This window comes from Anopheles moucheti, chromosome 3 (assembly GCF_943734755.1).
Source record: "Anopheles moucheti chromosome 3, idAnoMoucSN_F20_07, whole genome shotgun sequence".
Taxonomy (NCBI): domain Eukaryota; kingdom Metazoa; phylum Arthropoda; class Insecta; order Diptera; family Culicidae; genus Anopheles; species Anopheles moucheti.
The window spans coordinates 17,949,041-17,972,142 of record NC_069141.1 but is presented as its reverse complement, the minus strand read 5'-3'; the positions used below and the strand labels follow the sequence as shown (position 1 = coordinate 17,972,142).

The window sequence follows — 23,102 nt, the reverse complement described above, 5'->3', positions numbered from 1 at the left end:
CGTAAAGGCAGAAGATAAAGATCTTATAATCGTTGCCCGTTTCTCTCACGCGAACAAGTACACCCGGGGTTGGCAGTGCCCGATAAGATGCTGCCAAGGCACCATCCATCCAGTGAGATAAACGGCCCTCGTTTGGCGGTCGGTGCGTCGCGCGATAGTCGTGCCAGCAGCGTCCTACAGGTTGCGGCGCTGTGAGATGGACGTCTTGGACGACACCGACCGAATCGATTCGCGATTGCGAAACCCCGGACCCCGCGTACCAGTGGCAAGTGTTAAACGATCGCGAATGTCGGCGTTTGCATACGCGAGCGCGAACGCAAGTGCAACGGGCGTTGAGTGCGTTTCGCTGTGCACCGTACGACCCGCATACATGTGACGTTGCTGCAAGTGTGAAATCGAACGAGGAATCGCATTGGAAACAAAATACACCTTTTCCACTGTGAAGAAGAAGGAATAACGTCGCGATGGCAAAAAAAATCACTTCGAAAAGTAATTTTGTTCTCACGGGTTCGTACGTAAGTGCCTGCAATAAAGCCCCCTCGAGCCCGGTCCTCGAGCAAGCAAAAAGGTCCAAAATCTATTGCGAAAAGTTGAGAGCCTTTTCAAAGATGGTTTTCTTCTCAATTCGTGCGCTCTTCATCGTGCGCTTCAGTTCATTTAGCGTCAGTGATTGCAGACCGTCGATTAGTTTTCGCGATCGCCTAACAAAACAAAAAACCGATCGCGAAATCTCTCGCGTGGACCTCGCTTCGGAAGATATCCATTAAAAAGAGCCACTCGGTCGGTGGTTATTAGAAGGGTGACGGTGTTGGTGCGGATGTGGCGGTGAATCAATTCCATCGCCCTGATCGACCGGACATCTTCGCTTATCTGCCGCACGTCGGCAAACCCCGATCCGTTTGGCCATTTTAGTCTTGGATCGATTCTATGGCTCAATTTTGGAGCCACCCTTGGCCGGGATGTGATCCGATCGAAATGGAAGAAGAAAGGTGACCATTTAGATATGTTTTTTTTTGGTTGTTGTTGTTTTGGCTAACCGTGCTGTGGGTTCGATTTACAGTGAGTGACAAAAATACAGTGACGGATGCAGTGCAATTTTCAACCCCTAAGAAAGCAACCCCTTTTCCTCGCAAAGAGCATCCCTTTGCTGATTCTTGTGTATCGCCACCATTTTGTTCGGCACTGTTTAGGATATTCATTTCTTAATCTTCGCTTAACATTGATTTCGTGGTCGATTTTTGGGTTGCGCTTGTATATTTTTTTTTTGCCTTCACCCCTCCCGCTTTCAGTTGCTCTTCGGTGGCTCTCATTTGCGCAGTCCGATTTGATTATTAGCGCGTGCACACACGCTCCCGGTCGGTCTGTCTATGTACGAAAGGCAAACAACAAAAAAAAAAAGAAGCCACAATTCACATATAGTTTTCGCTTCATATTTATATTCGCTCGGCTCAATATTCGCAAAAACGGCTCGTCGGTTTCGGGTTTTTGTTCCTTTTTTTTTTGCGAACATTGCTTCACTCCTCCCTCGACAAGGGTGGGGGGGGGGGGCTTCCGTGCAGGGGGTTTGGGGGTTTCAGGAAGGGCATGTAGGGGTGGTAGAATTTTAATTCCAGCTCAGCTCTCTTTCATCTCCCGCCGACAGTTTTTCGCCCCGGTGAATGAGCGAAAGCGCAGTGAGAAAAGCTGCCCCATTCATAGTGTCACCGTTCGGTGGGTTGGTTCGGTTTTTTCGGGGGCTGCTTGCAATCATCCCCTCGGCATAGTGGGTGAGGGTGTGGAGGGTTGTTTATGTATTGTTCAATTTTCCACCCGTTGGAAAAAGTGCGCCTGTGATTTGGATTTCCCAATGGTGATTTTCCACGGCGCTTTTCCAGCTGGTCGCGAAACAGAACAGTTCTCACGTCAACAACAATCACCGTACAGCGTGCGTGAGCCAAACGCGGCGAGTGAGCAGTGAGCCCGGCTGCAGACACCCGAAAGCCGTACGGCGGCACTCTCCACACATTCGCCCTGCTACTCCCACACACAAGCACACACTCCCGGCGGTGAGATGAAAGGAAATCCGCGCGCGCAATAACCTTTTAAAATATATATCATTTGCAACGGTGTGGAAGAGGAAGCATACCTTCCCGTGTTTGTGCTGTGTTCGGCTGTTTCCTTCTGCTGTTCGGTGGTGAGAACGCGGTGCCGGTTTCGATAAAGTATACGAAACGAACCGTCTCTGTGTGCGTGTATGTATGTGTACATTTTGAGAGTGTTTAGTGAAGTGAAGTGTATGTGTGTGTGGTGTGTGTGTTTTTTTTTTGCTGTTTGTTCTTAATTTTTGTTGCTTTTAATTTCATTTCATTCAACCGCCCCGTATTCTCCTCCTTTGGTTCCAACCAATCCCCAATCTCATCTCATCCTCACCGCAGCAGGCCGTTTTATTTTATTTTATATTTCCCACAAGCCCAAGTTGTTGTTGTTGTTGTTGTTGGTTTGTTTGTTCTTGTTGTTGGTTTTGGTTCCTTCGAAACGCACCCCTCCTTTCGCGGGCACCCCTTTGTTTGTGTGCGCGTGCGTGTGTGTTGGTGTTGTGTTGTGTATGTGTGATTTGCTCGGTTTTTTTTTGCGAATTCGCAAAAAAATACAGGGTAAACCCCTTCATATGGGAGAATGGAACCCGAAAAGAAGAACATACTGGACCGTACTGGGTTTGGTAGGGAAGCGTGGAAGGGGTGAAGACAGCAGCGGGGTGGGGTAGTGCAGGGGAGCTAATGTGCGCGCTTGTTCCTCGCATCGCGCAAACCATCTTTACCAGTCTCCGTTCTGCCGCATGGTCTTGCGCGTTTGGTCCGGCCTGTCTTTGCTACGAAAGTCCAGCGTACCTGTATTATCCCCCCCCCGTGCCTGTGTGTGTGTGTGTGTGCGTTGCCGGTGTCGGTGTGTTTGTGGCGGGTGTACGTGCGCCAACCGAAAGCCGCGAACACGCGCGCATTCGGCCGGTTCGTTCGATTTTTGAATATTCGTGCCGCTCGTTCGCTGGGGCTCCCGGTGCCGAAAAGTTGTGGTTTTGTGGTTTGGAAGCGCCACTAGCTGCAGTTGGATTTTGCGCTCGCCGTTCGTCTGCGCAGTCGCCTTACGCCACCGGGAAGAAGGTCCGTGTGCGTGTCTCTGTGTGGGTGTGTGTGTCTGGTAGAACATCCGGTAGAAAACTTCGCCCCCCGTAGCCAGCTCGGTGGCAGTTGTCGTGGTGCGATCGCAGTAGTCTGATCGAAGCCGAAACAGCGGACGAAACGCTACTAAACGGGGGTGGTAACGCCACGAAGAAAAAAGGACAACGCAGCCACCCTTCAAAGGGGCCGGCTGGACCAACATGTCATCGAGTGCATCGATCATTACACAACCCGTAGCCCCCTGAATCGGGGAAGTTCTGAGAAATAAAACTCAGTCCACGCGTGTATGTTTAGCATTGTGAGTGAAAAACTGTGGCCCATATCACCATAAACCACCGGCACTGGAGGGTCGAAAGTTGTGTTTAAAAAAACCCCCCCCCTTAGGGTGGGTGGTGCAGTGTGCAAAACCACTTAATATCCACAATTCCTTTCCTTAGCAATCCTGTACAGCGAAGAACCATCGGAAGAACACCACAAAAAAAAACCTGCACTCAAACGACCATGTGAACCCGCGGGGCAGTGTGCGCCGTTCTTGCCAGGGGGATGCATTTGGAGTTTATCTAGTGAGGTGTTATCTGGTCCATTTCCTGGGTAGCGGGTGTCAGTTTTACAAGTGAGTGTGTGTGTGTGTGTTAGTGAGTGCCTTTAAGTGTTTTAAAGTGTGACCGCAGTGACCGTGGTGAAGATTTGTTTTGTTTTGCCACCACCGATACAGGGTGTGTGTTTCCGGTCGGTTTGGTGGGTGGTGTTTTGTTTTTGCTGCGCGTCACAACCCCCGTTGACAGTGTGTGAATCGTTTCCGGTGTTCTTCGTTGTTGTGCAACCAGATTGAAGAAAATTTTGTACGACACCGTTTATGCGCGGATGTGCAATTGGTCGCAGCTAATCATCGCTCACGAGTGAACTGAACTGTGTTTATTTAGCAGACAGGAAGTTATAACTATGCGTTTGGTACTGATTGTGATCTACCTGATACTTATAATGCCCATCACCGGCCTGTGGAGGTAAATTATTATTTTTTTATTAAGTTTAATATGACACGGGAATCCAAACTCATGGAGAGTCTATGAATATTGAAATACAATAAGTTTGCTTCAAGCAAAAAAAACATATCCAGAATCTTTATAAACAGCTTATTTAAGATTTAGTTTAAACGAAAGCTGCCCAGAATAGTGAATTAAAGCAACCATCCATTGAAATATCTTTTATTTGTTTTTAACGGCCAGATTATATTGGTCTTTAAGAATGAGTAACGATACTCTAGGTCTAAACGATTTTAAATTAAACCATTTGCATGAAGTTCAATTATCACTCACTCAGGAATAACTTTAAATTATTACTTAATTATAATAATTTATTACTTATACTTTATTATATTATAAATACTTAACATTAACATTATTTTAAGTGATTTAAATTATTTACCTAAGATTGCTGTACCCATGTGTGGAATTAGATAAACTAGAAAGGGGAATCGGATGCTTTGTTTTTAATGCCTCTGAGTCTCGAAGATATTTTAATTATCTGTAACCAACATTACGCACGCCCCGATTGAGATTTGGTACCAGTCTTGTCGTGTGAAAAACCAGCTCCATTACTACTGACCAATTGAGTTGCCCCGACTACATGTGTCTAAAAACACCACATAAATCAAATATTACTATTAAGACCAGAGACCAGCACAAAAAGGAATAATGTGAAACCCTTGTCGAGAAACTAATTTTTTGATTAACTGACAACAATGGTAATAATTTGCAAACACTAAAGTAAATTAAATGCTTCAATACCCATTGCCAGCGTACGTAATGGACACCCCGGCATCAATCGATACCTCTCGGACCTCTCGAAGACGGTTCGGCACAGCAACAGCAGTTTGAAAGCGTAAAACTATTTAGCATCCATTTGTGCGCCTCTTGACCCACAATCCTCATCGTTCAAATCTCCGCACACATTTACGATGCGCTAGGTAATCATCGGCGTCCCATTAGCTGCGGCCATTTTAATGCTCGGCGACACTAAATTTCAAGCGCTTAAATTATGAACCGTGCGCATGATGAAGCAGTGGGGGATTGGGATTGGGTGTCGGAGGAGCAGAAGGCGCCCAGTATTAACGATGGAATGCTTTCAGTACTAGCCCTCGAAGGGGTTTGAAGGAAGAAGAGGTGCGGTGTGGTGGAGCCCGAGTGCAGAAATAAAGATAAAATAAAAACGTGTGCCTCTTCTGCCCCGTACCACGATTACTTAGTTGTTGTGAATCTCGGACCGGCCGAGAACAGGCGGGAGCGCTAGTTACAGCGATACAATAAATTATTTGCATCTGTGGCATCTGGGTAGAGCCGTGTTGCAAGATGCTACGAGCTGCGCCGTCTCCATCGTCCCCAGCCCAACGGGTGCACCACTGCATCGATATGTATTCAACACTTTATCTTAATAATTTCATAATTAACCCGAACCTGATGGAAGCCGCGAGTAGAACGCACCGGCCCCAACTCGACTACATGTATGTGTACATGGAGGGGAGGGAGTTTATTGTGTTCTCCTTTTCTTGGCTTCAACTGGAAAAGAATGTATTTCCTTTACTGTTTTATTTCTTCCGCAATTTGCCGCAGCAGTAGCAACAGCCGCATATTTATACACTACACTGTTGCAAACAAACTCGTGTCGATGGTCACAACCGATAGGGGCAAAAGATCAGTTTCAGCCGGGTGTGCAAGGACGTGGCACTAGAACGCCAATCACCTCGTAAGCTGTAACGATCTTGCTCCGTTTTTGCCCTCCCTCTCCCTTCTGATCATCTCACCCGCTCGGCAAAGAGATACGATTACGACAAACTGCTGAGCAGCCATTAAATGCATCCTTAATTACATTTACGCTTTTAGAAACGATTATAAATATTATAAACTGCCCCTCATTATATTATTAGCGATGATGTTGTGATAAGCGGTCGCCTACTAGTTGACGGAGGCTGGACCCGCTTCTCGCCTAGTAGTGCCGACCGAAGGTGGCCCTGACATAGCCCCAGCCTGCCCTGCGCGGGACGATCTCACTACGACATGAAGGAGGAGAGTTTGGCGTGCGTTAAACGTTTCGCCTCCGGGCGTCCCAACTGTCCTCCGCTTTGGATCCGACTCGACAACTAATGGACTGCGGCTACACGACTTGGGATTTTTCCCCGTCTTGAGCTACCGAAGATATGGAGATGCAAAGCGAACTCTCGTGCAAACCAAGCAATCGGTTGGTAGCACATCATATCACAAGTTTACACTTGCCTTGCGTGAGCGACAGATGACACGCTGTCCCGTTTTATGCCAGCGGAGGACGCCGGGGAGCAGAACAAACTACCCGTCCTCCACGTTTGCCAGCAAGATGTATCTTGATAAGCAATATCGCAATTTGATGAGTATTACGGCAGTGCGAGTCAGATAAGCGGGAGTAAAACAAACCGCGTACCGTAACTGGAGAACTGGACCGTATCGCATCGACCGGTTCGCTGGATGGTAACTCCTTGCAAAGCAGACATCACACGCAAACGCACGCGGTAAGCTGCAATCACTAGCGACCAATCTCTTGATGATCGTGCCTTAATCAAGTTCCCGTCGCGACGTCTCAGAATCTGCTGGAATCATTTCTCATAAATGAGCACGAATGGTGGCGTTGTTGCCACGCAGACGAGGTCCCGCGCGGTGGTAAGATTATCCTATAAGAAATTCGACGCACGCACCGCAACATAACGACGCACGTTTTGTAACAGCGAGACAAATGCGGCCCCAACATTACTTGGGACAAACGGAATTTGGGCACGTCGAGGCGAAGACTCCAAGCGCCAGGGCGGCTACTTCGCGGATCGGATCAGTTCACCGGGGGCTGCAAGATGACGCGTTCCGATGAGCAGAGACACTCAGAGGTCATACTTGAAATGCTGAACCAGCAGTACGTTTGGCGACATCCGTCGCCGAGATACGGGCTCACAGTTATCTAAATCTTTACGATTTTGAACCCCCGAAACCTTCCGTCCTGGGGACACGGCATCAAGCGTTAGCGAGTTAGAAGACGAAGACATCAGCACGCATTCCATCCCGCGTTGCCGTTTGAGAAGGGTCGACACAAATCCTGATGTCCACTGGTACACGATACGCCACACGGTACGGCATTCCACCACGTTCCGATGGTCGAGCGAAAGTGCTCGCTGAGGTTGGAGTTTCAGACCAAATCTAAAAATCCTTATGCTAATTTCGCACAATGTATCATTTCATCAGCCGATTTGAAAGGCTTATCTACCTGCCAAACGTGGTCGTATTTGTGTGCCGAACCGAAACCAAAAACCCGAAACAGCAAAGGTAAAGGAGGTTAATCGCTTCAACGAGCTTATCATGGCTACCAGTTGACAATTGAGATAAGTGTAACAGGAGTTTGCATTTATCCAACTGTACGCTGTGGCTTCTGAATGTTCTTCGATTTGGGAAAGGTCCCTGGTCTTTGTATGTCATGGCATTGCTGTCGGAGCTATCGTTGGAATGATATCGATTCAGCACAAAGACATCATCTCTTATTTATTGATACATTTGCAATAGATCCTGTAGCTGTAGAGCCCATCAGTTATGGCGAACTCCGACAAATGTTCGAAGGGATTTCACCTCTTTATATATCTTCAAGTCAGCTGATCTTCTTACCACCGACGTTGAGGCATGCGTAAAGAAAATGGCATCTCAGTTTTGCTATTGCTGCAATTGCAGGCGACCGTATCGATCTCTGCTGTCCCTGTTGTGTCAACAATCGCTTACCAAAGCTCCAAAAGTGTCCGCCCCGAAACGATCGGCAACCAACGGAGTTCGTCTACGATTACATCGAGGACAGTTTCCTTGCAGAAAATGGCTGTCACGAGGAGTCCCTTTTGTAACCGGATCCGTCCCGACCCATCAAAACCCCCGTAATGGACATCAGTGCGCTTTAGGGTAGCGATACCTGTAAGGGGATCCTGTGTCACCGTGATTCGCCCACCGAAAAGGATCCTCAAGCCCGATCGATTGCCCGGCAGCGTAAAAGCGTAACGGAACCGATATCCTTGAGAACGGCTGGGATATCGGGTAGGCGGAATCACTTTGATGGCAGCCAATCATGTCGAAAGTCATATTCATTACCCACTCGACCACTCAGGACGATACATCCTTGCGCCCAGAACGGGAATGCATGAGAGACACGCAGTGCTTCCAAACATTGATGCGCATCGACGGTTGTGATGATAAAATTGGCCCAGTGATCCGTAATCCATACGGCACTGGAACTCCCCTTCTGCTATACCTTCTCAAACCCCACCTTGCGATCGGTCCGCTGTGTACTTTCAACCTGCCACTCGAAGTGGAAGCAAAAACGGAGATCGATCACTGTTTATACTGGAGCCGTTTCGGCGCTGTTACAATGTTTACATTGAATAATACTCCGCGCCACGCATCACGCTCCAGCCACACCGGACCCCAGAGCGCGGGACTCATCGGCATCGACGAATCAACCTGATGGCGGCGCACCGCGGCGATAATTAGCTTCATTAGCGGCGTTGGATCAACTCATTAGCCGGGAGCGGCGATTGTATTGATTATTTCATTCCGGTTGATGATCGGTTCTTCTCCATCCGAAACTGGCAGCTGTCCGGTAAGCCATGGGACCGTTTTAATTGCAACTGTTGCGGGCCGGCTTGCAAATGGTTTCGATGGTTTAGCCGTGCCGGGTTCGTACTGGTAGGAATGCGTCACTCGTTTTTTGTTGGCCTCTTTCATTCCTCGGCCAACAGCAATACGTCTCGAGCGCATCCGCTGCACGGGCGATCTGTCAATCTTCAAGCCTGATGCACCTGTAGAGCCCGGGTCTTCCCGGTCTAGCACAGTTCGGTAAGCTTAGCCTTTCTGTAAAGCTACACCTTTAGACCTTTTTGCACCTAAGGGAACTATTTGCATTCCGACGTGCATGTACACACACAGACAAACGGAAGAACAAAAAATGTTGTTGCTGTCCCTGGGTGACAGGACCATCTCACCCGCACCCGACACTGACCCCGAAAAGGTCCAAATTAACAACGGAGACTGTGGAGTGCCGGCACCCACTTGAATGAAGGAGTCAAATGTTTGATGATTTTGTTACACTACCTTTTGTCCCGGGTATCCTCTGACCAGGCATCTCGCTACACAGGACACACCGAACCACCCCCATCTGCCCATCCGGCGGGCTGTCGAGCGAGGGTCGTGGACGAGAAAAAACAAACTACTTCAATATTTTCAAGATGACGGCGAATAAATAGGCAAGCATCTTCAGATGCACTTTGAGCTGTTTGGCCCTCAACGCTCCGTCGCACAAGGGGAGAGAGGACAGGGAGGAAAAAAGGAACACAACTGGTGGTGGTGGTGGTGGTGTTGTTGGCCGTGTGCGGAGCTATTTATGCTGCGGCTCTGTCATGTTGTATTTGCTCAAGCTGAATGCATTCTGGCCGCTTGCTGCTCCCAAAAGCCGTCGCTCCTACTTTGCGGACTCCCTTGTGCGAAAGCAAACTGTCCATGTGAAGCGAAAAAAAAAGGCAGGCGAAGGGTAATGTGGGTTTAAATGCATTTTTTCTTCAGCTTCGGCTGCGACCGTCTTCCTCCCACCCACTCTAAATCCATTCCGGCCCCGGCCCCGTACGGGTTCGGTAAAGCTTTTCGATCAGCGCGTCGCATCAAAGCAACGTGTGACGGTTTTCCGCTTCGTTGGTCCTGAAAGCGTGTCTGTTTGCGGGCTCTTTCTTCCATTTCGTTGACTCGTTGACGGTTGGACCCACGATAGGTGAAATATTGATCTTTTATCTCCCCGGGCGACTCTCGGAGTTGATTAAGCGGATCATCACGTACACAACCGTGGATGGGCACGGTAAGGAGTGCTGCAAGCGGAGAAGTGCCATGATGGTGGTGGTGGTGGTGGTGCGTGAAGTCGATTCCGAGGTGGTCGTAGCATGATGTCGTTTTAATTTACGACGATTTAACAAGCACCGAAGGGAATAGACACTAGTCGTCTTGAGCCGCACAGCTAAAGAACGGTTAGATACATGACAACGTAATACACTGGCGTTTGTCGCACTATGGGATGATATTAATTATTGATGGAGGTAAAAAAGGGGTTTATTTAATCTTCAAGTTAGCAGTGCTTGTAGCTATATATACAGTTAAAAGAACTAGTACAGACACCGTAATGACCACCTGTTCGAAAGTCTATTAATCTAATCGGGCAATGTCATTGCTAAACCAAGTTACTGATATATGCTTTATTTCATAAGTTTATTTGAGGATGTTCTGCCCAATCAGTGCTTTTAACTAACTAAATCAGATTTGTTAATTCAGCTTAGCAACTAATCTAACCATAAGCAACTGAGGAACCGAATAGAAATGAGAAAGAGTGGTAATATTCACATTGTACTTCTTTTGAGGGATTACTAACTACTTCCAGCAACGTAAAGTACACAATAATGTATCCTTGAAGAGAAGAAATTATTTTGTTCCTTAAAACCTGATTTAAAACTATTCTTAGAATTATGAGTGTTGGATGTTGGAAAGCTTTATAGGAATATTGTTAATTTGTTTAAAAACAGGTTTTAAAAATTGCAAACATCTTTGTGCAACTCCAACAAGAGTTAATTGGTAGAGACTTTGCTAATGGAGGCTTTGAGTTGGTCAATTTATTTAGAATTTTGGAATTTACATTGTCATCTGAATTTCTAGATTTAAAAATGAATTTCAAATCAGGTTCAAATTTCAGACTCAGATCCAAACTGCTGGATTTCCTCAATCCTCTCTTGCTCTTGCTAATAGTCATCGGTTGAAGTATTAACTAAACCTTATTTTAATTAAAATGGATCGTCATTTTCGTACAACAAAAGGTTCTGCGCAATTAATTCCAACGAAAGCACAACAAGTGCGCAAATAGAAAGTGTTTGTATTATTGTATGCACATCCAGTCGGGGAAAAGCAAACAATTCCTATTTATTTGTGTAACCTACTGAAAGCTCATTATTTTTATTACTTCCCAAGATCAACTTTCATCCTTCCTTCCATCGTTTATCCAGCTAAACTAACTTTACCCATTGAGCGAGAAGAAAACAATGTTTGTTAACTGCAAATCGGTGCACACTGAGCGAAAGAGAGAGAGAAAAAAAAAGCACCCTTACGCAAATAAAAGTAAATTGAACAAAATGATTTAAGCCTCCTGCTGCAGCAAACGGCTTCGTGTGCGCAATCTTGCGCAACGAACGAGATTTCCCATCCTAGGACAACAGGGCTAGCGTGACGAATGCCGTCTCGGCACTGGTACGCAGTTTTTCCAACCTCCTCCGACAAGGCTCTCATCCGCACACGTGCGTGGGGCGCAAAAGAGGCCGCATTTCCTTCCCGGTTTGGGTCCGGGTGTCCATCATAAACCGTATGTCCGTTTGGATATGGGGGGAGGGGGAATGGAGAATGGTGATCTAGCACCCCCCCATTCCGTAAAGTCTCCCCTATTGCACCGCCCGGAAGGTACCGGCGTGTCATGAATGGTTAGCGATTGTTTAAATTGAAATTAAAATGCACAAGTTCATAAAAGTAAATAAACGACCGGCTTGAAGAGTGTTAATAGCGTTTCAAATTGTGCCCTCGGTTGTCGGCCGTCGTCGAGTTTTGCGGCCATGTTCAAACACCACCCATGAAAACGGTGCGGCGAAGATCTGAGCCGCCCGGGATACGACGACGGATTAGTTCGCCATTGGCCGTGGGTCATGATGGCTACGGATGGATACTCTGGGCAATGGAAGCACCCAGGCGACCAGTTAGGTTGGTAAATTTACACTTCACCAACCAGTACGGCCAGAACGCCGGTGTGCATCAATCTAAATGCATAATTGAGAAAATTAAGTTAAACACAGCACCGAACGGCACTGCGAAGTCTCTGAAGCCTCTGGTGCCAATTGCTGGCCGATGACGTTTGTGCAGAGGGAAAAGTGTTGGGTGAGTGAAGCGAAAACACATACCACGCAGCAGTTTGCAGCTTATTCCCCGGGCAGCCTGCGTCCCGAAAAGTGTACCGCTACCGCAATGGGACAGCCGGAGTGACAAGCGATTATTTTCGCACGAATTCAACCTGCATCTTCCGATGGGCGGTGAGTTCCGGTCGGGATGGTAGCAGCCGTACGACAGTTGGCAAACCAACAGTGGTTTTGCGTTTTGCAGTGCGCAACGTTTGCAACAAAACGGACACACCATCGCATGGTTCCCATCAACGTCCATTACGTCGGATCGGTGACGAGCCGAGGTGGCTGCTGGTTTCGCTGCAAGTCTGGCCCTAGTGAACCGTGCTGTTTGTAGTGTGTTGCAGCTAGTGGCAAAGATCTAATTGAAGCTAGAGAGAAAGAGAAACAGCGCGGAATTAAAAAAAAAATCTGCAACCGCTTACTAGACTCACGATGCATCTCACGAATGCGGCAAAAATCAAGCGTTCCTCAGGAAAAAAAGATCACCGGACCTAATGTGGAGGATCCTGAGGATAGCGGTAGGGCAGGCATTTCTGCAGGTTCTCTAGCGCTAGTAGCAAACGGACCGACAGCTGTTGAAATTATTCGTTAACGATGATTAGTATTCAATGAATTCGTTGCATTCGTTAGTTGGTTGATTCTGTGCCGGATAGATCACAAGCGGTCCCGGTGCAGTGGCCATACGATAATGTTCCATTCAGACGATCGCACCGCAGAAATGACGGACATATATATTGGCTTCAATGAGTCATAAACTCGCGGTGACAATGTAAGCTGCTGTAGTTGCACTCAACTGATTGAGGCAACGGAGTGCCACCGAACTACGTGACGTAATTTATGGCACTGTTCTAGATGATTTGTCTGCCTGCTGCAAAGCTGGAAGCTTTCAACCGATTCAACTGAGCACCAGTGGGGAAAAAACTATTAAATAATTTATGATTCCAAAATATCACACACCGGTGTAAAAATTATTGATCCCAAAATGAGCACCGGCGGGTGAAACGTGTTCGGAACAACAAATCCATTCATCAAGCACGGTTTGGCAGCCCCGGCAGCACGACAGACAAAACATCTCATTCATAGTAATTTGTCTTTAAAACATCCCAATAAACCATTAGTTGCAACACTAACCAAAATGGTCCAAGCGGATCCAAGCGATCCCATGGCGTTGACATCCGTCATTGGACGGAGTTTCGTTGTTTTATTTCCACCCCATTCCCATCGGGGCACGATCGGAGCGACCCGTAATCGTCGAAAATCACATCATCCCATCGCGTCCACAACGAAAGGTGACGCGTTAATTAGTCAAATTAAAGCTCAGCAGTCCTAGTAATGGCGGCACCTCCATAAACTTCCACCATCTCCCAATCTTCTTCATCAGTTCCTTCAAATAAAAGCGACAAATTGAAACCGAATATCAACAGTTTTATGTCGCTGTCGTAGCCAGCTTTGGACGGTATTCCGGCTTTTGGGTTGGTTTCCCAAAGCTGGCTGACAGTCAAATTCTAACCCTGCGGAGCACTGTGACGAGCTAGCGAAAAGGTTGGTGAGGAGCAGTGATGCTACAAGTTTATGTCTTTATTGACCACCAGACAGATGCGGCTACCAGTCGGTTCGTGGTCAAACCGCTGATCAACACCGATCGAACCGGCGGTGCTATTTAAATTTATAATTTCTTTCTGGCGATGCTGCCGTGCAGGGGGAAATCAAGGATGAAAGAGAGAAAGATTTTTATCTCGTCTCCCACCGTTTGATCGTTTGACTGATCGTGAAATGTTGTGTTCAGCGATGGAAACACTGCTCAATTCCATTCTGTTTTACATAATTTTATATTTCTGTCCACAAATTCCACCAACCAAAAAGACATGCCGAGAGTACTTGAGGAGTTTTGAATGTTTGATGGCGACTGATAACAACTCGGACGGTCGGTCCCGATTCAGCGGCCGGATGTGGTCGCGTGGATGATAACTAATGACCCCTGCCACATCGCAGGTGACGGTTTCGCCCCTTTTCGCCGGTTTGTCATTAGCGCCTCCGTTCGTCACAGCGACCATGACCATTAGTCAGTCAACCGGAGTTACTCATTGCGGCGCCTGTTGGCAGCCTGTTGAGTCGATCGTAAAAATCAGTGCCTGGCGGTGCTGATGGCGTGCTGCGCTCGGTATACAGCGTTAAACCGTTAAAAACGTCATAACGGTGTCTGGAAAATGTTCGGTCCGTACCGTACCCGGGGTTGCCAAGTGCGTCGCAATGGAAAATTATTTATTTTAACTCACCGATTATTTACCTTTCATGTAACTTCTGCTGGAACAGTGGCGAGCTGCAGGAAGAAATTAGGTAGCTTCTTTTTTTTTCTCTCTCGCCCTTCTCCTCCTTCTTCCACCATCATCCACCACGACCTGTAGCAGTGTTTATGCCGAGTGTCCGGGATTTTACACCACAGTAATAGCTCCCTCCCCCTGGGGGGCTAATCGGGGTCTGAGGTCATTGGTGGGGTTTTGAGGGTTTTAATAGCGACCGAAACAGAAATGAGCTGAAAATGCTGGAAAAATGCTCAACAGCCAATTGCGCGAGTGGTTAATAATCGGTTTTGAATGGGTTGCTCACTCGCAACGCTCGCCGCCCTCGCTAGCCCCCAGTGCAACGGGAACACATTACGGATCGCCCTCTCGTAGCTGAAGTTCGATGGATAGAAACGATCTTCATTATTGAATTTTATGGCCCTGCCCCTGCGCAAGGGCGCAAGCTATATTTAGCTGTCGTGTGAAACCATCACCCGGGCAAACGGGCAGCAAAACACACCATCTCGGGCACGGGAGCGGAACGAAACCCTAGCTCACTCACCTGCGGCACCTCGACGTCCAATGCCAATAGAGCGTTTGGTGCGCTGATTGGTTGGTCATGTGGTATGTTCTGGAAGTGCGAACGCGGACCGTTCCGCTGGGCGTCAATTGCGTAAGCAGGATGTTTGCAGCGGCTTTTGTATATCCGACCTGACACGTCGAACTTGAACCTGAATCGCAAAGAGGCTGTTTATGTTGAACAATTGGCAGATATGTCTGTGCAATGCTCATTATATGCTGCGTCCGTACTTAGGTTTGCACAATGTGCTAATGAAGTGTTAAGGGACCCAAAATCACACCTATTAAGCCTGATAATGGTGGTGCGGCTGTTAAGCTTTAAGCAATTACTAGCATTTGTTGAATAGCGCAGTGCGCAATCTTTTCCTACTTCACACCGTTCATTTCCTATTCGTATTTATGTTTTTTTTTTGCTCTCCCCCGTTTTACATCTTTTTTGCAGAGCCGAAGGTAGCAACGTGCTGCTCGATCCCGAACGGGTCTGCGAAAGCAAGCACCGGAAATCGCGACGACTTTCGGGAAAGTTGGCTGACATCTGCAAGAACGACACATCGCTGATGCACGAGATCCACCGGGGCATCAGCTTGGGGTTTCGGGAATGCGAGAACCAATTCCGGCACAACATGTGGAACTGCTCCTGGACCATCAAACGCAGCATGCGCCGAATTCTGGCCAAAGGTAACCGGCTCGTCTCGGCCCCGTATCGAAAGAAATAAACACGGGTGCTCCACCGTACTGCCGAACGAATGCACCGTAAATTGTACATAATTGACGAGGCACTGTTTTGCCTGCCTCGGTGAACCGCCGATTGGACCTACAATGTCCGCCTGCCCGCGAAGCACTTGGATGTCGTGCATGTCGTGCAATTGAAAAATTTAAATCGAACGTAACGATATTGTCATCGCTATAAATTACATTCAATCCGACCCGATTTTTCCCTCTGGATGATTTCCACCCTGCGCCCGCTGGTTGTGATTATTATTTGAAGCCGAAAACCCGCCAGCACACCGAAAAAGGTACAAACTCTGCACGGGCGAAAACATGCTGCACTTGTCTGTCTGTCCAAAAAGTTCTGCAGCCCGATCTGTCGCTGTACTGTCGCTGTTCTGTCGCGGTCCTGTCGCGGATCCTTTGAATTGTGGTCCTCCCCGTTGTCACCCGGGGGGAGCCTGACATTTCTGGGGGGGGGGGGGGGGGGGGTTTGGAGGGTAGCTTCTGATTTGCTGCCCGATCGGATCAATAAAACAAACAAACAAACGAATCTGTGCCCGGTGCCACGAGAAGGTGGACATTCGAATGTCCGAATCTGTGCGATCTGTCGCATTGGAATCTGGAATGCTGTGTTGTTTCGTGTACTCGTCCGGTGATTGTTTCCTTATATTGGAAGAGCGCGGTAGGAACATTGGGCCTTAGGAAACATTGATCGTTTATATTTTATTTTGGTTGGTTTGTGAGAAAAGTGAGCTAAAATATTTTTTCAAGTTTCATAGTAGTAATCTTCGAGAAACATCCATACTTTTCTTCAGACAATTTTGAAGTTTGGATGTGTTTTTCTTCAACAACTTCCAGCTACCTTCCTGCTAGTAGTACGGTTTTTTAAACTTCTTGACCTTCGTATTCAACAAGACGAGGTTAACTACCGGCCACCTCCAGGCGATCGCATCATCCACGTGCGAAAAGGACAGATTGATCATTAAACAAGCAAGCATTTGCGGATTATCGTCGTCGTGTCGTGTCACGTGTGTTTCGCCGTCAGTACCATTTAACCCGCTACCCCCCTCCCAATGAAGATGGCCCCGATGCTTTGGAACGGTAGCACGGTCGCTGTACGGTCGATTGACGGGCCTATTCTGTCGGTGGCCCCCGTTCCACGCCGTAACTTGCACAACTGGACGCGGCACCGACAGCGAAGCGACATGGTCTGACATTCACCCATGACAATTCCAACGCTCGTAAACCGTTTCGCATTTTGTGCCGTTCGCATCTTCAGGGGTTGAGAATTCCACGCCAAGTCCACGGGCCATCGATCGACCGTCGAGCGTGGGGAAGTATTTCGGTTTGCCAAACATCGGAACTCCCCTCCAGCTTGGTAGATAAACCATCTTATTGCAATTGTCAAGATTACATCACTTTAATTCAATAAACATTAATTTTGATTTTGATTCGCCATAAAGTTAATTTAAGTTATTCACAAATTGACAGTTAAATTGTACCGCCAGCGGAACGACACCGTTCTCGCCCCGTACTTTGTTCTTCCGCTGCGTGATCGTGTTACGTCCAGCGGTGAAGCATATCTAGCCACCCCATTACTGGATTTATGGACACTTTCCAGCAACATGTTCGGAGCGGTGCCTCCCTAGAGTGGGTCCTTCAAGCCGGCCCGATCCATCGATCCAGATCCCGATCGATCGAGACGGATTACTGACGGTTGAATTGACTACCGAGCAGCTCAAGGCTCACCGGCACTGACAAAGTGCTCCTGATGGGTGCCGAGTGTGCATAATAATCCCGAACCCCGCATCACATGTGTGCCCCCATTTGGTCCAGACGACCAGCCGGGCGGTGCGGAACACTTTCTATCCGATAAGTGAAGCTGCAGCAATGGGACCGGCAGCTGCCGTTACGCTTGCACACGGGTACCGATCGTAAAGCGATCGATGTAATACATGTTTTGTAAGCAAACACGACACCATCATTATCCATTTGTGGTTCGTGCGTCGCGCACCGACTGAAACACCACCGACAGCGACTGGAAAGATCCCCGTGTCCCCGTGTCCCGGTGTAGATTTATTTTGCCCCATTTTGTGTACAAATCTCTTTTTTGTTTCGCTGTCGAGCGCTTTCACAGGACGGGGCGACGGGGTTGTGCCCTAAAACCACTTGCCAAGTTTCATTTTTCCGCCGAGTTCATTTGCTGTCCACTTCAATCTCGTACGTGACTAAACATGTGGGCTAAAGACTGTTGTTGTCACAGGAAGAAACATATCTTGAAGGTGATCGATCGCGCTCGTGATGGAGCGAATGATCTAGTGTTTGTTTCATGTTTGTTTGTGTTGAAAATTTTGTGATCAGTTCTTCAAAACTGAAGTACTGTAAATTCTAATTATACTACCGTATTTTAGCGTGTATAACGACCCCCAAGATGAGTTATCCAAGATTTTTGAAAAAAAAAGATTATTTAATTTTTTATCATCATCCTCAGTATCATCAATTCCGTGCTACTAATTCCGCATTTTTTAAAGGATTTGACGACAATCGTTTCACTGACACCTCTCCATGCAGTAAGGACCCATTGTCATATGTCTGGAATAGTGTTTTTTTGTTTTTCCTGAAGGAATCAGATTCGAATCAACCCCTCTTATCCACTTACTCCATTCTTCACTTATCAAACCCTTAAACGGTAGTGGTTGCAGCTGATTGGTTAGACCTTCAGGAATGACTTCCAACAACGTTTTGCTTAGAGGAACAATTTGTTTAACTTCTGCTGGTAGATAGCCTCTAAATGCATGCAGTACTAGCATTGCTGGTTTTTCATAACAGCTCCAGGTCTCTTGTTCTAAGCATTTTGAAACCACAGATTCATCCCTGGCTTATCACCTTTAATCCGACGACCTTTAATCCTTAAAGCTCGAACGGGAAAGTTACTACCCGTGTATAACGACCCCCTGTAATTGGACTTTGGTCATTTTTGACCTAAAAGGGGGTCGTTATACACGCTAAAGTACGGTATTTTTAATTGGTGGAGTGAAACACTTCTTACCCTGAATGACTTCAAGGACTTCTGCAATCATTCAAATCAAAAAAACCATCAACATACACATAAAAATTAAACCACCCGCAGTTTTGGTATGTTTGATGTTCTGCCCGCGTAACGTAACATAAATAGTGATGAGTTTTAATCTGTTTGGGAAGCAAATAGGTTTGCAAACAAATATCGAAATTTATCTTTCCCCACCCTGTTTTTCGGTGCCAGACCACACCACAGCAGTACAAACAAACCGTGCAGCGTGCAGGAAATCGACCGCGCTTCAAGTGATGAAGACATCAAACAAAATACCACCGAAACGAATGAATCAATGCCATCCATAAACTTTAACGACTTTGCGCAACTTTGCGCCAACGCATAAAGCGGGAATCAGCAACAAAAAAACCCCACCGGATTCGATAGCTGGGGGAAAAATATCTCACCCTTATGGCACTGGCACTTTGGATGGTGGGCGCCAATGGCACATAACACCCCCATCCCGGAGGGGCCGTAAAAATAGCTTAATTCTAAAGCTTTCCAAAGCTAGGAGGCGCCAATTACCCGTCGCCAGGCACCGAAGATGGGGGTTGTTGTGAAACCCAACCGCCCAACCATTTACCCCGTGGAAGATTACACCTTTCGCAGGGGTTGAATGGGGTGCGATATCGGTAGGAAGTTGCCTAAAAATTGAGCAAATATTGAACGAACAAATTTGGTGTTGATAATTTTACACCCGCCCGATGGAGGCGACTCTAGAGTATGGCGTACTCTAGGCTTCGACGCTATTTATGTACATGTTTGAGCAATAATTAGCTCTTTCTCTCTTTGGCGTTGGGCGATAGTGCGATGTCCAAAAGGTGAGGTTCACCCTTTTGGGGGTGAAGCAGAGAGGATCTCATCACCTCTTCTATCGCCACCGGCCAAGTGGTTCGAGCTATTAGCGTTTGCGTTATGCAAATGATCCACGGCCGATCGCCAGGTTGGTTCGATCGATTCCGGGTGCCTAATTCAATTAAACGATATTTGCCGTATCACTTCGCGAAATGCCTTCGAAACCGCACCTTAATCAGCGAACTTCTTAATCAGCGAACTGCCTCGAATTGACTTCCGCCCATATATTCCGCTGGTTCTCATGAGGTTGTACTACTACTACTACTACTACTTGCAGATACGCGCGAGACAGCGTTCGTGCACGCGATCACCGCCGCCGGTATAACGTACGCGGTAACGAAGGCCTGCACGATGGGCGACCTGCTGGAGTGCTCCTGCCAGAAGCACTCGAAATCGAAACCGGACGACGGGCGGGGCCGGGGACGGGGGGGCACGGCCGGGTTCCGTGCGACCGGTGGGAACCGTCGGCGCGTCGGTGGTGGCAACCGTCCCAACCCGAACGGCATCCCGATTGCGCCCTATCAGCAAAATGTCAATGCGAATCCAACCTACAGCACGCTGACAGCGCCCGAGATTGTGCGGAACGGTCGCGTCCAGCCGGCGGCCCGCCGGCCCAACCGTCGCCGGCAGCGACACTCGCCGAAGGGTGCGAACGGGGGTGGTGCTGGTGCGGGTGGATTGCCCACGCCCGGGCCGGGCCTGACGAAGGAGCATTCCACGTACACGATACACGCCGACCAGGACGACAAGTGGAAGTGGGGCGGTTGCGACGATAATGTGAATTTCGGTGTCCGAAAATCGAAAGACTTCCTGGACGCCCGGTTGCGCAAGAAGAGCGACATTAAGACGCTCGTCCGGCTGCACAACAATGGCGCGGGACGATTGGTAAGTGTGTGTGTGTGGCGTGGGTTATTCTCCCCAACTTATATGGTTATTATGATTTTCTTCTCGCATTCTCCAAACGTCCGCTCGGACCAACAGGCCGTGAAGCAGTTTATGCGCATGGAGTGTAAATGTCACGGGCTGTCCGGATCGTGCACGACCAAGACCTGCTGGATGAAGTTGCCCCCGTTCTCGGAGGTGGGCGCCCGGCTGAAGGAACACTTTGACGGTGCGACGAAGGTGATTGCCAGCAACGATGGGCACAGCTTCATGCCGGACGATGCGACCATCAAGAAGCCGACGAAGGGCGATCTCGTCTACACGGAGGATTCGGATGACTTCTGCGAGCCGAACGCGAAGACGGGTTCGCTCGGGACGCACGGCCGGGAGTGCAACATCACCTCGAGCGGGGTCGATGGGTGTAGCCTGATGTGTTGCAAACGGGGCCAGTCCCACAGCCGGGTGGAGGTGAAACGCAACTGTCACTGCAGCTTCAAATGGTGCTGCGAGGTTACGTGCAGCACCTGCATCGACAATCAGGATGTGTACACCTGCAAATGACGTGGAGTGGCTGGGTGATTTGGTGTAACAGCAGTGTGTTTAGATGAATGTTCTGTCGATGCGTTTCGTTGCTGTGCGGGTACGTCATAATGTTTGGTAGATGCCTCCTGAAGGGAAGTACAGCTAGTAGAGAAGCAAGGGCAGCTAATTGTTGACAATTGTTTGTACAAGTGATCATGAATGCGAGCATGACGTATAGGCGAAAAGAACAAAAAAAAAAACAAATGCGAATGAATCAAGCAGTGCGTCAAAGTGCAGAATTGTGAAAGACTGATGAAATTATTTGTGAAGTTTAAACAGATTTGAAGGCACACACGCCTCTACCGGCTGAAAATCGCATGAGGTGATGATGATAGAAGGGTGAACATAAAAGAGGAAAGAAACAATCAGAGAGCATCCGTTTGTGTACATACCGACCGAGACCCCCCCCCCCATTCAATTTTCCTTCCCCCCGGAATTATTTTGTCCCCACAACCATTTAAAACTACTCTAATGCTTTTTTGTGATCTGTGGTGGCACACACAACCGTAAACCGATTATGATATTTATTGTTAAGATGCTGATCGTGTACGATCGAACGATGACTGTGCGGACGGGTGTGTGTGTGTGTGTGTATTTTTTTTATTATAATTTTTGGTTACGGCGAATGAAAACGAACGAACGAATTTAGTAGCTTTTTTGGGGTGTGCTGAGATTGCTGAGATGAAATCATAAATAAAAATGCGAAAAATCAAACAACGCCACACAAAACGCAACGCTGCAACGGTGTATTACAATGTTGAATGCAAAACGAGTTACCAAACCCGCTGAAGAGCGTACCATTATGGGGTTGCTTTTTTATATTTTAGTTTTTGCACAATTTCCACAATCAACCCACGGAAAGAAAAGGCACTCAAAACGGTTCCACTTGGTATGGGAAAGAAAAAAAAAGAAAAGAAAAATTAATCCATACTCCCCATCACCTGTTGTGACCTAAATTGCAAAAACATTAAAGTTACCATTCGATGCCGCTGCGCAAACCGAATGTCCAACGATCGAATGTTCTGCAATTAAGCAGAAAAATAAAAAATTCCAGCCTTTTTACATAAAGGAAAGGGAGGGTGGGAAAGAGAGGGGGTGAAAAAGCATCCCTTCATATCCTTCCTATCCGGTTAAGTTACCCCCCAAAAAGCCGATTCCACTGGACGTGCGACAGGATCGTGGCCTCATCGATCGCGCGCTAGCGACGACTAATTTCGCTTGAAATTGATCGTATTAATCGTGTTCCGTCGAGGTTTCCCGTGGACCCAGTTTATCGCCGCACCACGATCGTGTCCGAAATTACGAGCCCAAAACCACCGAAAGAGAAACAGAGGGAGAGAGAGAGAGAGAAAAAAAACATCCCTTCCCGTACGATCATCTTAACGACGATCATGCGCCCGGATCACGGCACGGAGTGAGGTTTATTTATTCTTTGTTATTGTGCCTCCCATTTTCTCGCACTGGCACACCTGAAAATCTCGGTGGGAATCAGAAAACGGCGAAAATTAACAAATCATCATCGATATCTTAATTTCCATTTTATTTGACTTCGGGTGCACTGGAACACGGGAGGTGCCTCGGAGGGTTTTTTTTTATTGTTATTGTTAACGTCCGATTTAAGGTATTATGTACCGCCACTGGGCTGGGAAAGGGGGGGAATGATGCGTGTGCTCCACCGAAGGGCACCCGAACGGGGCCACATAATACCCAAAACCCTTTACGGAACCGTTTTTTTTGTGTGGCGGAACATGGCGTGGATCGGTGTCGGCGATCCTGCCCGCGCCCCCATCCCCATAAATGGACTAATGGACTTGTCAGTACAATTCTATTTATTGAAACTGTTACTTTATGACAGTTTTACAATTTGATGAATACAAATATTTTAAGATGCCCCGCAACGCCGCTCGGGAGAAGGGCACGTGTGTTATTCCATTTACTTTCGTGTGGGGCGGGGAGTTCCAACCAAC

At 47.7% G+C, this 23,102-nt stretch overlaps 1 protein-coding gene across 1 annotated transcript; it reads left to right on the top strand.

Moving 5' to 3' along the window:
* The first annotated feature begins 4,071 nt into the window (after positions 1-4,071).
* Positions 4,072-21,149, top strand: LOC128301901 (protein Wnt-1). Its single transcript, XM_053038571.1, has 5 exons — positions 4,072-4,159; positions 15,478-15,713; positions 19,949-20,063; positions 20,376-20,556; positions 20,653-21,149. The coding sequence occupies exons 1-5, from the start codon at positions 4,098-4,100 to the stop codon at positions 21,112-21,114; spliced, it is 1,056 nt and encodes a 351-aa protein (XP_052894531.1). The 5' UTR covers positions 4,072-4,097; the 3' UTR covers positions 21,115-21,149.
* The last annotated feature ends 1,953 nt before the right edge of the window (positions 21,150-23,102 follow it).

What these genes read in the sequence shown, in the direction of transcription:
- LOC128301901 (XM_053038571.1), top strand. Translation starts at nt 4,098, where the DNA reads ATGCGTTTGGTACTGATTGTGATCTACCTGATACTTATAATGCCCATC. An exon ending in CCCATCACCGGCCTGTGGAG is followed by an intron (nt 4,160 to 15,477) that starts GTAAATTATTAT and finishes TCTTTTTTGCAG; the next exon opens with AGCCGAAGGTAGCAACGTGC. An exon ending in GCGCCGAATTCTGGCCAAAG is followed by an intron (nt 15,714 to 19,948) that starts GTAACCGGCTCG and finishes TACTACTTGCAG; the next exon opens with ATACGCGCGAGACAGCGTTC.